General features: G+C 48.5%; 1 protein-coding gene across 3 annotated transcripts in view; it reads right to left on the reverse strand.

Moving 5' to 3' along the window:
* Positions 1-10258, reverse strand: part of LOC147612705 (protein PHLOEM UNLOADING MODULATOR-like) — a 31681-nt gene extending 21423 nt beyond the window's left edge. For 2 of the 3 annotated variants that reach the window (XM_086783280.1, XM_086783278.1), the window contains exon 1: positions 9862-10256. In XM_086783280.1, the coding sequence (XP_086639406.1) occupies positions 9862-10229 (368 nt within the window). In that variant the 5' untranslated portion in view covers positions 10230-10256. Of the gene's footprint in view, positions 1-9861 lie in introns of all 3 variants that reach the window. The other variant, XM_086783279.1, reaches the window with a different exon arrangement.
* Between the last annotated feature and the right edge of the window lie 4214 nt (positions 10259-14472).

Below are 14472 nucleotides of genomic sequence, written 5' to 3' on the forward strand. Positions count from 1 at the left end.
CCATACGCAGCAAAGGTAATTTGAGGGTGTCCCAATATGCAAGAAAAAATTCAACTGTAAGGCCATCCCATCCTGGAGCTTTCCATCGGCCACAAGACCTGATTGCATCAGACAGTTCTTGTTCAGAGAATTTTGTTTCTAGTTGTTGCGCTTGAGTAGCAGAAAGGATGGGGGATACATGCTGTAATAACTGATGACGTGCATCATACACTTCCATGGCATGAGAATCATCCTCATCAAATTGAGAGGAGAAATGGGCAACACAAGTCGCAGCCAATTGTGCTCGGGTGGAGGTCCACGTGTCATCTGAAATTAAAGTGCGACATATAGATGCAGCTTGTTTTCTGGAATGTAAACTCGTTGAAAATTTTTTTGGAAGAGCAGCCTTTGTCCAAAAGCGCCTTTTGTCGTGCCCGTATCTCCCATTTGACAAGCTTTCGATGATCATTTACCTGAATACAGTGACGAGCTTGACATAAAGAAGTGGCTTCAGCCAAAGTTAGAGAGCGAAGATGACTAAGCTCAATTAACGATTGGCATGTTTGCTTAGCATAAGCAACAGTCTGTCTCCAACCTTTCAGATACTGTTTACCATAATCACGGATGACTGATTGCATGCGAGCAATAAAAGCTGTCCATGCATAATCCAAGTCAATGAAAGATTGAGGAAAGAGTGGCTGACAGGCCTCAAGTATCAGTGCTTTGAATGCATCATGCTCCAAGTAACTATTATTGATGATAAGCAACCTTCGAAGTGGCAATCTGTCATCGGGCATGTCATGCAGATGAACTCTGAGCCATAAGGGTACATGATCTGAATATGTAAATGTATAATCTAGCCACAATTTGGTTGTGAGAGTATCATAATGAAACGGATCAAGCTGATACCATCGATCCAATCGAGCTTTGTAAGTGGATTGAGCATTATGTTGGAAGGTATACCCAGGCATCAGAGGCTGAGATTCTTTCCAAATATCAATCAGATTAAGCGTTGCTACAAAATCTGCCCACGAAGACCTCTCAGTAGCAAGCATATGTGTACGACCGGATGTATTATCACCAGGTTGAGGGGCATTATTGAAATCTCCACATATGAATGCTTTCTGTCTCCAAGGGTACAATTTCATTTGTTGCCATATCTGTCCTCTAGCCTGAGAGGATTGAGGTGCATATATCGATGCAAATTCAAAGATTTCACCCTGAATAAAGCACTGCATAACCATCCATCTGCCTTGGAAGTCATTAAATGCCATGACTGGCTGCAAATGATGTTTCACAAGAAAAAGTACACCCGAAAAGGCATGGTGGCCTGCATAAAAAATATCATAACCAGCATAATGGCCTTGCTGTCCAGCATAGTGATGTTGATTGTGTTCCTGAAGAGCAACGATATCTGGCTGCATATGCTTCAAATATGCCCAAACCATCTTCCACTTTTTAGGGTCACACAAACCCTGTACATTGAGAGTCAAAACTGTGATATATGACATCATATTTATAGTGTATGTACAGCATGAATATAAAAAAAAAACTTGCATTTCCTCCACAGGGTCTGCACCTCGATCAGGAGGAGGAATATCTATGAGACGGGTGGCTAGCAAGCTAGCAGCCTCTTCTTCGGGAAACAGAGTACGACCTGCAGTTACAGTAGCCCAGGTGATGCCAATTCCAGAATTTTCTTCCGGGGTATGTCCACTGGAGGAGGCTCCATTCCAAGTTCTAGAAGGTAAAGGACGCCTGGGGATAATTGTCCTGCGTGGTGGCTGAGAGGTTTCTTGAAGTATCTTTTCTTTTCCTTTTGGTGAAGAAGTAGAGGGATTAGCCACAGCTACATTCATATCAGAAGAGACTGGCACTTTGCCTTTTTCTTGAGGCATAACAGGAGTCTTCATACTTTTGTTTTTAATCCCTGAAGGACCAGGAGTGTCCTTATTTTGCATTGGGATGGGCAAGGCATCAAGCGGCATCTTATGGAGGACCAGAGGGCATTGAGATGCCATATGTCCAAACTTTTTGCACTCAAAGCATGCACCTGCAAAAAGACCCCATTTGAGTCTGAAAAATGCACTCCCCATGGAAACGTTATTTATGGTAACAGCATAAGATTCCGGAGTGGGCTGATCTGTGTCCCATAAAATACAGAATCGATTTGAGTTGCCATTTGGTCTAGGAGGGCATACAACCTTTCCTAGAGATGCTGCAATTTTAGGTAACAAGGAGGCCAAACATTGAGGGAAGTCCACCACTTCTACCCAAACAGGACAGCGATGCTTAATCAAAGCCTGATAGTCTCTGGTGGGGGACCATGGCAATACATGAACCATCTGTTGTCCATAGAAGAGAGGGGAGTGCTCTAAAAGCGTTTGTTTATGGTGCTCATCCACCATAATGACCTCAAAGAAACCTCTTGCCACATACTGGACTTTGCTAACAAAACAACCACCCAATGTCCGTGTTAACCAATTCCCGACATCAGCAGCAACGGGCATCCTGCCTGGAAAAAAGATAATCACAGCATGCTTCGCATATTCTCGAATGGGATCTATGATTTCATCCACATCCACTGCAAGCCCCACCATAGGAACAGGATCTTTCCAATTCTTGCGTGTATCCTAAAATCCTTCATGCATTACCTCATAAATCAGCCCAGCCTCGGGCGTCTCATGCACAGGGTCATTCTGATCCACAGCTTGCTTTTGTTTTTTATGAGCATAGTATTTTGTAGGAGAAGCCATGATGTTCTCTCTCTCTCAGAGATGACACACACACTTTTTTTTTTTTTTTGGAATGAGATCACACACACACACACACACACACAGAGGGATGTACAGAGAAGGACAGGAGAAACTGCAGATCACACGGGACGCTAGACACAGGATACAGGCGCACACATCAAACGCAAAGAATGTAGTAGAACAAGTTGTTGGTCGCAGCTTGGCAGGACGCAAGCACACAAACGTGCATGTCACAGAGGCGCACAAGCGTGCAGGTCACACAGTTCTAAAGGAGCGCGCACGCACACACACACACGCACACACAGGCAGTCCTATACACGTACGCAGGTCGCAGAAGACAGGAAGAAGAGCAGATCGATGATGATAAGACAGCGCAACTGGGAACGAGAGAAGGGAGCGAAGAGAGCTGCAGGGCCAAAACAGACCAGGAAGGAGCCCGACACAGTCCAGGAAGAGGCGCCTCACCACACGTACTCACCCAGAGCAGGCGAGCAGATAGTCTAGGGAGCAGGCGAGCAGATCGAGGGAGCAGGCGAGCAGATCGAGGGAGCAAGCGAGCAGGTCTCTACCGCCTCACACATCACACCACACACACACACACACACGCACACACACATCACACCACACACACACACACACACACACACACACACACACATATATATGTATATATATATAGAGAGAGAGAGAGAGAGATGGCTGTGTATTCAATATATTCATATGGTACAAAAAAGTGTACAAATTTATCAAATCACAGCTCGCTGAAGCTCTCGCCCCCCCCTGCTCAAGCCTGCTGCCCGCCTTCGCCCTCGCCTTCGCCTTCGCCCCCCGCCTGCATTCTTGCCTGCCTTCACCCTTGCCCTCGCCCTCGCCTTCGCCCTCTCCTTCGTCCCCGCCTGCTCGCGCCCCCCCCTCTGCGTCCCGCCCCTGCCCGCTTGCCCCCTCTTCCTTTCGCGCCCCCCGCCCCCCTTTCGCGCCCGCCTGCCCCCCTACCCCAGCCCCCCTTTCGCGCCCTTCTCCCCCCCTTTTCGCCCCCCCTTTCACGCCCCTTCCCGCCCCCTATTGCGCCCTTCCCGCTGCCCGCTCCCGCTCCCTCCCCGCTTCCCCTCGCCTCCCCCCCCCTTTTTTCTCTCCTCTGTCATCCGCCCCTCCCCCCCTCGCTTTCGGTCTTTCCCTCCCCGCTCCGCACTTCCCCCCGTTTTCGTGCGGCTTGGTTCTTGCAGGAGCCTCCGTCTCCGCTTCGCCCTCGACTCAGCTTCAGACTCTGATGGAGGCCCCCACCTCAGAGGGACTCTTCCGCAGCCCCCTCGCTCGCCCCTGAGGATACCCCCATCAGGCTTTCTCTTTCGCCAGAAGAGGAAGCAAGCCTCGCCGCAAAGGTGGAACGCCTCCAGGTACATTCCACCATCTGCCGTATAGTTGGCACCCGCCCCAGCAGAGGGGAGATCCGGGATCTTCTCCAGGCCCGCCTTCTTGCAGATGTGGGCAAGATCCTGGACGTTCAGTTACTACCAGATTGAGTTCGAGACAGCCCAGAGCGTGGCCCAGGTCCTAGCCATGAGTCCCCTTGACATCAGGGGCGCTCGGGCCTTCTTCAGACATTGGCAACATGGTTTCGACCCAGCAACGGCCGAGCACGGATAGCGCCTATTCCATGTCACAGTTTGCTTTCCTGGACTTCGCCGCGAGTACCTTCCGCTCCTTTCCAGGATAGGATCATTGGTGGGCTCGGGTGCTTGAGACTGGCCCCACAGCAGCTTCACTGGTGGCTAGAGCAGCTGGCCTTCCTTCGGTCAGAGTTTTGGTTCCTGACATCTCCTCCCTTCCGAAGGTCATTCAGTTACCTAGGATAGGGGGGGGGATGGATCGATCAGAGAGTGGAGTTTTCGGGGCTCCCAAACCAGTGTTTAATATGCAGGCAGGTCGGCCCTCGCAGGAGACCCCGACCTTCACCGCAACAGCAGACCTCCGATGGCCCGTCCACAGATGCGGCTCGGCAGGCAGCCTCCGGGACACCTGCTCAGCCCAGACATACCTCTGATTAGCAGCCTGGACAGGGGCGCCGTAGAGGGAGACAGCCACAGCAGCATGCCCAGAGACCGACGCAGCAGCAGACACAGCCTCAACATCATTGGGTTCCAGTGAGGAACAGCTTTGCTCCCCTCCAGGAGGAGACCCCAGCGCAGACTGAGGATCAGGAGATGCCAGCGCCCCCCCCCCCTTCACCTCCACCCCCCCCTCCCCCATCTCCCCCTCCCGCCTCGCTTCCACCCTCGCCTCCTCCCGTTCCCGCTCCCGCATTTTCAGCGTCTCCTTCCCCACACCCTTCTCCCCCCCCCCTCCCCCTCCGCTCGTCTCAGCTCCTCCGGAGGCACTGGCAGTGCCCTGGCGCTCACCTGCAGTCCGGCGGGCACTGAGCACCGACCTTGCTCGTGTACCGCAGAGGAGACTACCATGCCGATTCGTGCTTCACAGATATCCTCTATCCGCAGTCGGCTGAGTAGTCTCGACACTAGACAGCGCTCGGAGGCTTTCGACTACTCCTTTACACGCCTATTTGGAGCGGAGGGCCCCCATGAGCCAGCACCTATCAGAGTTCATGTGGTGATACTTCTGGCCCGAGGGGAGGAGGCACTTGATTCAGCAGTGGCCTTCTCCTTCCCTCTTTGCGGCACTCGCGACTCGGAGTGGACTCTGGATCTTGCTCTTAGTATTTTGCAGACAGGCAGTTGAGTTTTCTCACCGTGTGAGCGACTTGGAGATTACAAACATGGTAGGCCGACTCTGGGAGTGGGCACATTTCTTTGATACCGGGAGTGCGGATGCCTCCGAGAATCGACACTTGGTGGTTCGCATAGTGGCAGACCTAGCGCGAGACCCTGGCTATGTATGCATACATGAGGATTCTTTCTCCGAGCGCTATGGGACACAGCCACTGGCACCTGGTCCGAGACTCTTGTAGCACACCGGGTGGGCAGATTCGTAGTTGCTCGGATGGGGATTACTCTCCATCCAAGCCGCTTGCGAAGGCCCGCCGTATGGCTGAGACAACCTCCACCTCCGCAGGTCATCCATGAGGATCATCTCATGGAATGTACAGGGCCTTGGCGGTGCACACTATGTACGTTATCGTGGTTGCTTGAGGCAAGAGCTTCAGAGATGCCTGGTTGGGGGCAGTATTGATATTCTGATGATGCAGGAGCACCATTTGAGTGAGAGCAGGATTCGGAGATATGGTTCGGTGATGCTTGGTAGATGGGACACTTTTTGGTCTGCAGGTTTTGGCCCCTTGGGTGGGCAGGGAGGAGTATGTATGGTCATTGCGGATGCATGGCGGCAGTCCATTGTGGATCGCGGGGTCACTGTGCCTGGTAGTGCGTAGTATGTTATTCTGAGGATGCACGATGAGCACATTGGTGTGCTCAATGTCTATGCGCCCAATCATGCTAGTGCCAGAGCAGAGTTCTGGATCCTTGTTACACATGCATTGCCCGAGGTCGCACATTGGTGTGTTGGGGGAGACTTCAACATGCTTGAGGACCCGGCCGCTAGGGTGGGAGGCAATCATGTTACAGTGCACGGCACGGAGCTTGCAGCTTGGGAGTGATTTTGTATGACATTGCGGATCACTGATGCATGGCAGCATGAGGCTTTCTCCCATTCTCAGGACAGTCTTAGTTTTTCTCGGTCGGATCGCCGGCAGGGAGGGACTAATATGATCGCTTCTATGTGGGCAACAAGTTCGGGGAGCGTGGTGGCTCCATTGGCATTCTCGCTGGCACCTATTTCTCAAACCATGCGCCAGTTATTTTGACTCTTGAGGAGAGGACACGGGAGACCAGCTTGCAGTTGAGAATCCCAGAGAGGATACTTACAAACCCCAGTCTTTTTGAGGACATTGAGAGGATATGGCAGGATAGCCAGAGCTCTGACCTGGATGCAGCAAGCCAGTGTGCCCACGGGCTCATCGAGCTCAGCTCTTTTTTGCACGCTACAGCCTTGACACAGCGGGGAGAGACGCGAGAGAGGTAGCGTCGCTTGAGACGTAGCCTTGCTTCGCTCCAGCGCCTTCAGGAGCAGCAGCCTACATGTGAGTGGGTGGCGTCCCAGCTGAGCCAGGCACGCCAGGAGGTTAGAGAGGCAGAGGAGCAGAGACACGAGTTTTACTATCATCGCCAGGCCTCTCAGTGGACTCAGCTTGGTGATAGAGTGACTGGGGGGTTTTTTGAGATCACCGGACCCCGCCATGCTCGAGCAGGAGTACGATAGCTCAGGAGGCAGGACGGATCGTTAGCCACTGAGCCCGAGGAGATTAGAGCTATTGCCACTAAATTCTACAGAGACCTGCTTTCAGCGGAGCCAACCACGGAGGCACGTGATGCTTGCAAACAGACTGTGTGGGCCCATGTGCAAAGGAGGGTCACAGATCGTATGCGCACAGCTTTGGGTGAGCCCCTTTCAGAGGATGAGCTTGGTGAGGCTTGGAGGGCCCTCCCGCGTCATAGTTGCCCTGGGGAGGATGGATTGACGCCTGCCTTTTTTATGCGCTATTGGGACCTTTTGGGGCCAGGCCTCCGCAGGGGTTTTCAGCATGTTTTGGACACTAGGGTGATGCCACAGAGTTTTTCAGAGGGCTTGATCTTTCTTATCCCTAAGGGGGAGGGAGTGTCAAGCCTTCCGCCGGCCTGCGTCCGATGCGGCCACCCATTGGAGACACGGCGACATTGCCTATGGGACTGTCCACAGGCGCAGCAGATTTGGCTAAGGATTCTGCGCATTTTGGCCCCCCTCTCTCCAGAGGGAATGTATACGTGGGGAGCCGCTGCTTGGTCAACTTCCTCAGGGCTAGCTCTGGGATACGAGACGGAGCAGGCTAGCCAGGCCATCAGACTCATTGGGGGCCAGCCTCGCCTTGTTCCTTCACCGGATTTCTCGACAGCCGGCTGGACAGAGGAGAGGGATTTACAATGGGAGCTCCTCAGCAGTCTTACCATATGGTTCACCTGGAGAGCCCGTTGTTTCAGGGCCTTTGAGGGGAGACTGAAAGCAGAGACTGTTCGGGCTATCTGGCAGGAGTTGATTCACACCCTGCGAGGCCAGTATGACCGCATCCGGGGCGACTCGGATCGAGCGATCTTGCGACGCCAGGCCTTCCACACTACTTGGCGCAGCGGCCATTTCTATACTCTGCACGCGGGTACCCCCGTTGGCACTACAGGCCACCTGTTTGGATTTTCCCCCCTCCTATTGTATGATATAGCCTCTCAGTTATTTATACTTTTCTGCACCTAGGGAGAGTCTCCCTAGCTGCCTTGATTGGATCTCTCCTCTGCCTTCTTATAAGCAGGAGAGGGTTTGTGGGCTTTTTTCTTTTTATAACTAATGAAAGGATCTTTTCATGGGGGAAAAAAAAAAGTGTACAAATTTCTACGACCTTTGGCCTTCCAAAAGAGGAAACATAAAGCTATCTATGATCTTCCCCATCTGGGGGGAGATGAATAAAAGAATGCTTTGGCCTAGCCTTATATAGGCCCCAAACCAGCACATCAAATGGCCAACCTACTGTCAGCCAGCTTTTAGATATTCTTGCCAACATCACCAGTATGCTCGCACAATGCTGGCCGACCTGATCCTTGCCTTTGTGGATGTCCTTTGGGCATATCTTGGACCCTTCTCTAGTGCCCTAAACTTATGTTTATCTACTGCCCAATCAAGGATTAGCCTTTGGTTAGCCATGTCCACGGCTGTGCACATGACATCCCCTCTTGCTAAACTTGATGACAGGATTTCAACCTTTGACCTTGGATGACTATCATCATCCCTTTGGTTAGCCATGTCCACGGCTATGCACATGACATCCCCTCGTGCTAAACTTGATGACAGGATTTCAACCTTTGACCTTGGATGACTATCATCATCCCTTTGTCTCCTTGTAGACTCCCAAACTTGTCATCATTCCTTCCATGCAACCTTTTCACTGAAAACCTTGCCAAATTCTACTTCCACTCCAAATCTGATGTTGAGATTTGTACATATGTTCCACTTTGTCTCCTTGCCTTCTTGCCATATCCCTAAATACAAACATGAATCCTTCTTCTTGAAACTAATCATGGCACCCTTGGCTCCACCTCTTGGATGATCATCATCTTGGAGTTGCTCCATAAAAGCCTTCCTTGGCAGTCCCAAATGGCTACCGACTCTTATGAAACCCCTCCCTTGGGTTTTTCCTGGCACCCAACCAGCTTCTAGGGGTCTTGACACATGCTGAGTTACTTTTCCTTGGACCCATGCTGAGTTATTTTTCCTTGGACCTGTGCACGTTCCTAGGACACTTTCAGCACTTAGCCTTGCTGAGCCTGATGCTAATACAATGTTGCATGGTCACCACACCACCAAAATATCAAAACACGGGCGATGGTTTCATCCATGCAAGATGTAGTAAGGGTGGGTGGGACATGGGCAACAACACTATCTCGGAATTAGCCTAAAAAGCTCTCTGATACCAATGTTACATGCACGGAAGCTTTCTGTCTTCTTTCAACCCTAAACACTGAGATAGAAACATTCTGATGCAAAACGCAAATAGACAGAGAGAGAAGAGAGAGAGAAATGGCTGTGTATTCACTATATTCATATGGTACAAAAAGGTGTACAGATTATGCAGCCTTTGGTCTTCCAAAAGAGGAAACATAAAGCCTATCTATGATCTGCCCCATCTGTGGAGGAGACTTATATAGGCCCCAAACCAGCCCATCACATGGGCGACCTGCTGTCTGCCAGTTTTTAGGACAAATCCAAATAAATATTCTGGCCGACATCACCCCGGCGGACCTGTTCCTTGCCTTTGTGGATGTCCTCTGGACATATCCTGGGCCCTGCTAGTGCCCTAAACCTATGTTAATCTGCTGCCCAATCAGGGATTAGCCTTTGGTTAGCCATGTCCACAGCTGTGCACGTGACAAAGGAGGTCCGAACTGTGCACAGATCTTACGGTGCCGGGCCGCACAGTGATAATTATATGAACAAGAACCGCTCGCTTGTGATCTCTGGCGATTAAAACCTGAGACATTCATAGAAGGCAAGCGCAGAATAGGAAAAGATCGGGAAGTAAACTTACAAAACTTACCCGTGCCAAGAGAGGCCGAGCACGGCAGTGACGAACTGGACCGCGATGGCCTCGATGCAGAAGGCGCCCAGCATGAAGAGGAGGCACGCCAGGAAGGCGGGTGCAGCGCGGAGCTCGTAAGACCAGTGCGTGTAGAAGGGGGCTCGCGAGGCGGCGGCTAGCGCCAGGCACGCCCACAGCAGCGGCTGCAGAGTCGCGTGCAGCGCCGGCGCCGTCACCCGCAGGTAGTCCACCGCCACGTACACCACCGCCATCACACCAAGCAGGTGACGGCGCTGCCCCGACATAGAGTTGCCCTTCTGCTGCTCCCCCCCTCTTCTCCCCATGAGCGGCTGCAAGAATTGCGGTAGCAGCCCTTGCCTCGCCATGGCCGTTGTTGTCGTCGTTGATGGCAAGGCGGTACACCCCAATAAACGTTTCAATAAGAGACTTATAATATCTTTTTCACACTTGGATGCAATGGACGGTTAAAATGGTTGATTGGCCGGACAGCGTTGCCAGTTCACCAACAAGAGAACATCTCTTTTGGAGAGAGAGCAAGAGAAGGAGACAGAAAGAAAGAAAATTATATAACCATCTACGACACGCCAAAATGACCTATGAGACCAAGTACATATCATAAAGACCATGTTGGGCTTAAGCTAAATCCATGGTCTAGCAAAGAGAACATCCTACTAATCAACTAGTAAATCTAATGAGCCAACAATCATTCGGATGTGGTTTTTGAGTTTTTTTGGTTTGGGTTTTTATTCGAGCGTCTCAAATCCACAATGAGAGCTCTTCCTTCAAAGTAGACCACTTGCTTACTTTTGCTTTGACGTCACCTCGTTATATATTCTTTTGCTTTGATTAATTCCTCTCCAATCCATGTCTTTATGCCTTTATTTTTGCTAAATTGTTTAAGAACCGCAATCCTATCAAACTTGGTACGATATGTAATCATTTATTACATTGTTGCTTAATCATGCCGCATTGTCTTCTCACAATTTGTCGATTTATTTTGAGCAAATAAATAGATAGACCACACCCTTTGGTGGCAAGAGCTAGAGGTCTTCTCCGGTGATGCCAAGGCACCCTCAAACAAAAGCTTTGGAATCCTTGGATTGTTTGAAAGGATTTTTTAAAGCCACATAAAATTACATTTGAACCTACCCTTACAAAGACAGTAAGGCCCATTTGTTTTTATTTGGTGATTTTTTATTGAATTGACGAGCATGAGTCCTATTGGTTTATAGGTCTGGCGAGGACATTGTGTGAATGTCTAATAAGCTCAAGGCCTCAAAGTTTATTTGCAGCTTTTTGTGTTGAACTAAGGTAGAATGTAGAAGGTCAACCACCATGTTGCATGTACGAAAAAATGTAGCCATTTATATGGTAGTGATGTGTGGACATAGGCTAATGGGCCAAGACACCTGATCGTATATACGCACTCTTATGAGTGTGTGTAAGTGACCTTATTATGTCACTTCACTTCACTAATTTAACATCAATCTACTTTCTCAGTGTTGTGCTTCTATCTCTCTCCTTGCTTATTGCATCAACACGTGTGTTGATACATTTTTCTCCAAGTATCAGAGTAGGTTCTCTTGGCTCTCACCCCCTTGCCATCTTTCTCCTCGAGTTTCCCTTTGATTACCTTCGATTGGGCTATCCTCTTAGGTGGAGATGGAATACCATGTAGTGTGTTGTTAACAGCATTTTGGCATATTTTAAAGCAATTCAGGCGCGTTTTGAGGCTCGTTCAAATGATATAAGGTTTCTGCAGGCATCTCGGGGGAGTGTTAGTTCAAACTGTTTTTGTTTGATTTTGGGTTTTCTACACAGCAACGTGCAGACAGGGTCGTCATTATCTTCGACATCGCATCTTCGAGCTTATCTTCAACACCATCATCGACATTATTATTGATTTTTTTGCATTCTTGCTAAGCATCATTTTCACACTTTACACTCTACAATTTTTCATACACTTTGCAGGTTTCCTTCGTCACATCAATTATCTATTGGCAACCATAGCAGTTGTACACACTTGCAAAACTATACACAGGATGATTGGGCATTCATTGGGCACTACAGATATGGTTCTTTTGTTCACGACGCATGCATGTCAGAAGCACATTACTTCTTAGTGTGCTTTATTTTCCTCACTTCAATCTGCTCCTCATGGAGGAACGGTCACATGTGCAAACAACTCCTTGTAATCCAGTAAAAGGAGTTGGTAAGGTTTTTCTTGTCGAAAGATCCCTGCCCCCTCCACGCAACGAATTCCGGGGTGCTAGCAGTGGAAGTAGCACTTCTTGCGCAGGGCAGAACCTCGCTCTCGGGGCTTCGCCCATGGATATCCGGACAAGAGACGAATCCCTCAGTTCTTCCAAAACCGAACCCATAAAAACTTCCCTCGCCCAGCAGACATAAGCGATTCCTCTAGGATATTTTTATTCTAACGTAGTCAAGAGCCTTAACTAACCAAACTGATCCGACCAAACCCGTAAGTCACATGGTTAGATCAAGGAAGAGACTTGCACTTGGATCATAGAGACCAACGCTTTTTTCCTCATCAAGAGGCACAGCCGTTGATTCTTTTCCATAGAACAAAGACTATCCGAGATTTACTTCATCTATCGTAACATAACAGAATTGAGTCTCATTTTAGGGATCCATCAGTCCAGCGTAACCCCATCCAATCCCATGGGTTAGTAGCCAACTGCCCAACCACTGTAGTGAGAGGATCGCCACCGAAGATACCCACGTGTGCGCCGAGGAAGAAAATGGAAGAAGGTGTTAGAGTTGTTTTTTGAACTCGGGCATGGATCTGGTTGATTGTCCTTGCTGGTCCTCAACGGGTGAGTCCATGGCTCTTTTATATGGATATGTTGGTTGAGCTTGCTGATCTTCAATGGATAGTCCATCTGGATTTTCTTATGTGATTATATTGCCGGGTACTATGAACTAGGAACTATTGAAAAGGCCCCTGAGTGAATAGGTGGTGAGATACCTGGTTGCCAATGATGCCATAGGTACACCGATGAAGGAATGATTGGAAATTAGAATTCAAGATGGATATTTTGGAGGATTATGATCAGTGATACTATGGTTTCATTAAAAGATTATTTTGCAGCTGAATCTGTGAAACAGGCAATTTCATATTGGGTGTGTAAGTGGTGTGACTATCTTGAAGTTTGCTTGAAGCGCTAGCTAGGGGGCCTGGGAACTCTTTTCCCTGGTACCCGGGACAAAACATAACCAAATCAGGACCTTAACAGAACCAGATCGAATAGGTGAAAGGGGAGTGTACTGCCTCTCAATAAGAGTAGACCAAGTGAGCTAAAGATAGCTAAGTATCCATTGCTATGTAACTAGAAAAGCTACATACAGTTTCTAAGGAGAAGCACCCCTAGAGCTACACTCTGTAGGTTTCAATAAGATGTTAACATGAAACAAACTCTCAAATCACAGTAAGACTGCAATAATCAGAAAACACGGGACCAGCCCAATCACCAACCCTAGATAATCCAAACACCAAGTAATAGTGCCATACAGCAAGATTGTTAGTGGACAACTGGCATTATCTAGGCAAAGGCAATCTACTTACAATCTCTTGAGTCTTATATATAAACCAAATTCAAAGTAGCCATATAGCTTGGTTTCTAAATAACCAAATCCAATTAGTAGCCAAAACAATTCCATTTTGAAGCCATCAGACCCTGTTAAAGAGTATAATCAAGGTTTAGAGCAGCCTAAGGAGGATCAAATCATTTGCAAAGCAATAAAATCATATTAGCCAAAATATCATTCAAACATAGTACCAACCCATCATGTGGAAGCATAGTAAGGTTGCCATCCATGGTTGACTTTCCTACAACTTGCGTGGAAAGCTATCCCCATAACAAGAGCCAAATGCAGCCCCAAAGAGAGCATTAGCATAATTATATATCAAGAAAAAGCCCAGTCTGAAAATCAAAGCCAGGTAGCAAACAACTAGAAAATTGGAGTCTTCAAGGCCGAGTCAAGGCCATAGCTTTGTGTAAAAACCCATCTTTATGTAGGGCAACAGGGTCAAAAACCCATGCTACCAATACTCATATATAAAGTAAATATCTTATCCTAGCTAAGAGAGTCTCCAAATTCAATCAGAACAAACCAGTATACAACAGCTACCATGAGTAGAAAACAGCCTAAACATGGTTCCTACATAGAGTTCAGGGTTACGTCTAGGCCAGGCAGCAGAGAACATCCGAGGCTAGTAATATATGTATAATCTGAGTTACCTAATTATCATCAACCTGTCAATTGTAGAACAATCATGTGTACAGTATTCTAATTTCAGTTAAAACACATTAGTCCTCATAAGTGAGCAGCTACAATGAATAAAAACAGCACAGTCATGGTTCCTATAGAGAATTCAAGGGCTAAATATAGGCCAGCTATGATTATGATCAACATATAAATGCATAGAGTTCACATAGTTCAGAGTCAAATTTAGAGCCATGGTTCCAACTAAAAGCCTTAATTATGCAGCCCAATATCCATTAGCCCAACAGATCAAACACAAATCTTACTTAAAGAATTTTTCCTATGTATTGTTTTTACAGTACCAGTTATGCAAAAAGATCT

This window comes from Cibotium barometz, chromosome 45, assembly GCF_041138505.1.
Source record: "Cibotium barometz isolate CiBa-2024 chromosome 45, ASM4113850v1, whole genome shotgun sequence".
Classification (NCBI taxonomy): Eukaryota; Viridiplantae; Streptophyta; class Polypodiopsida; order Cyatheales; family Cibotiaceae; genus Cibotium; species Cibotium barometz.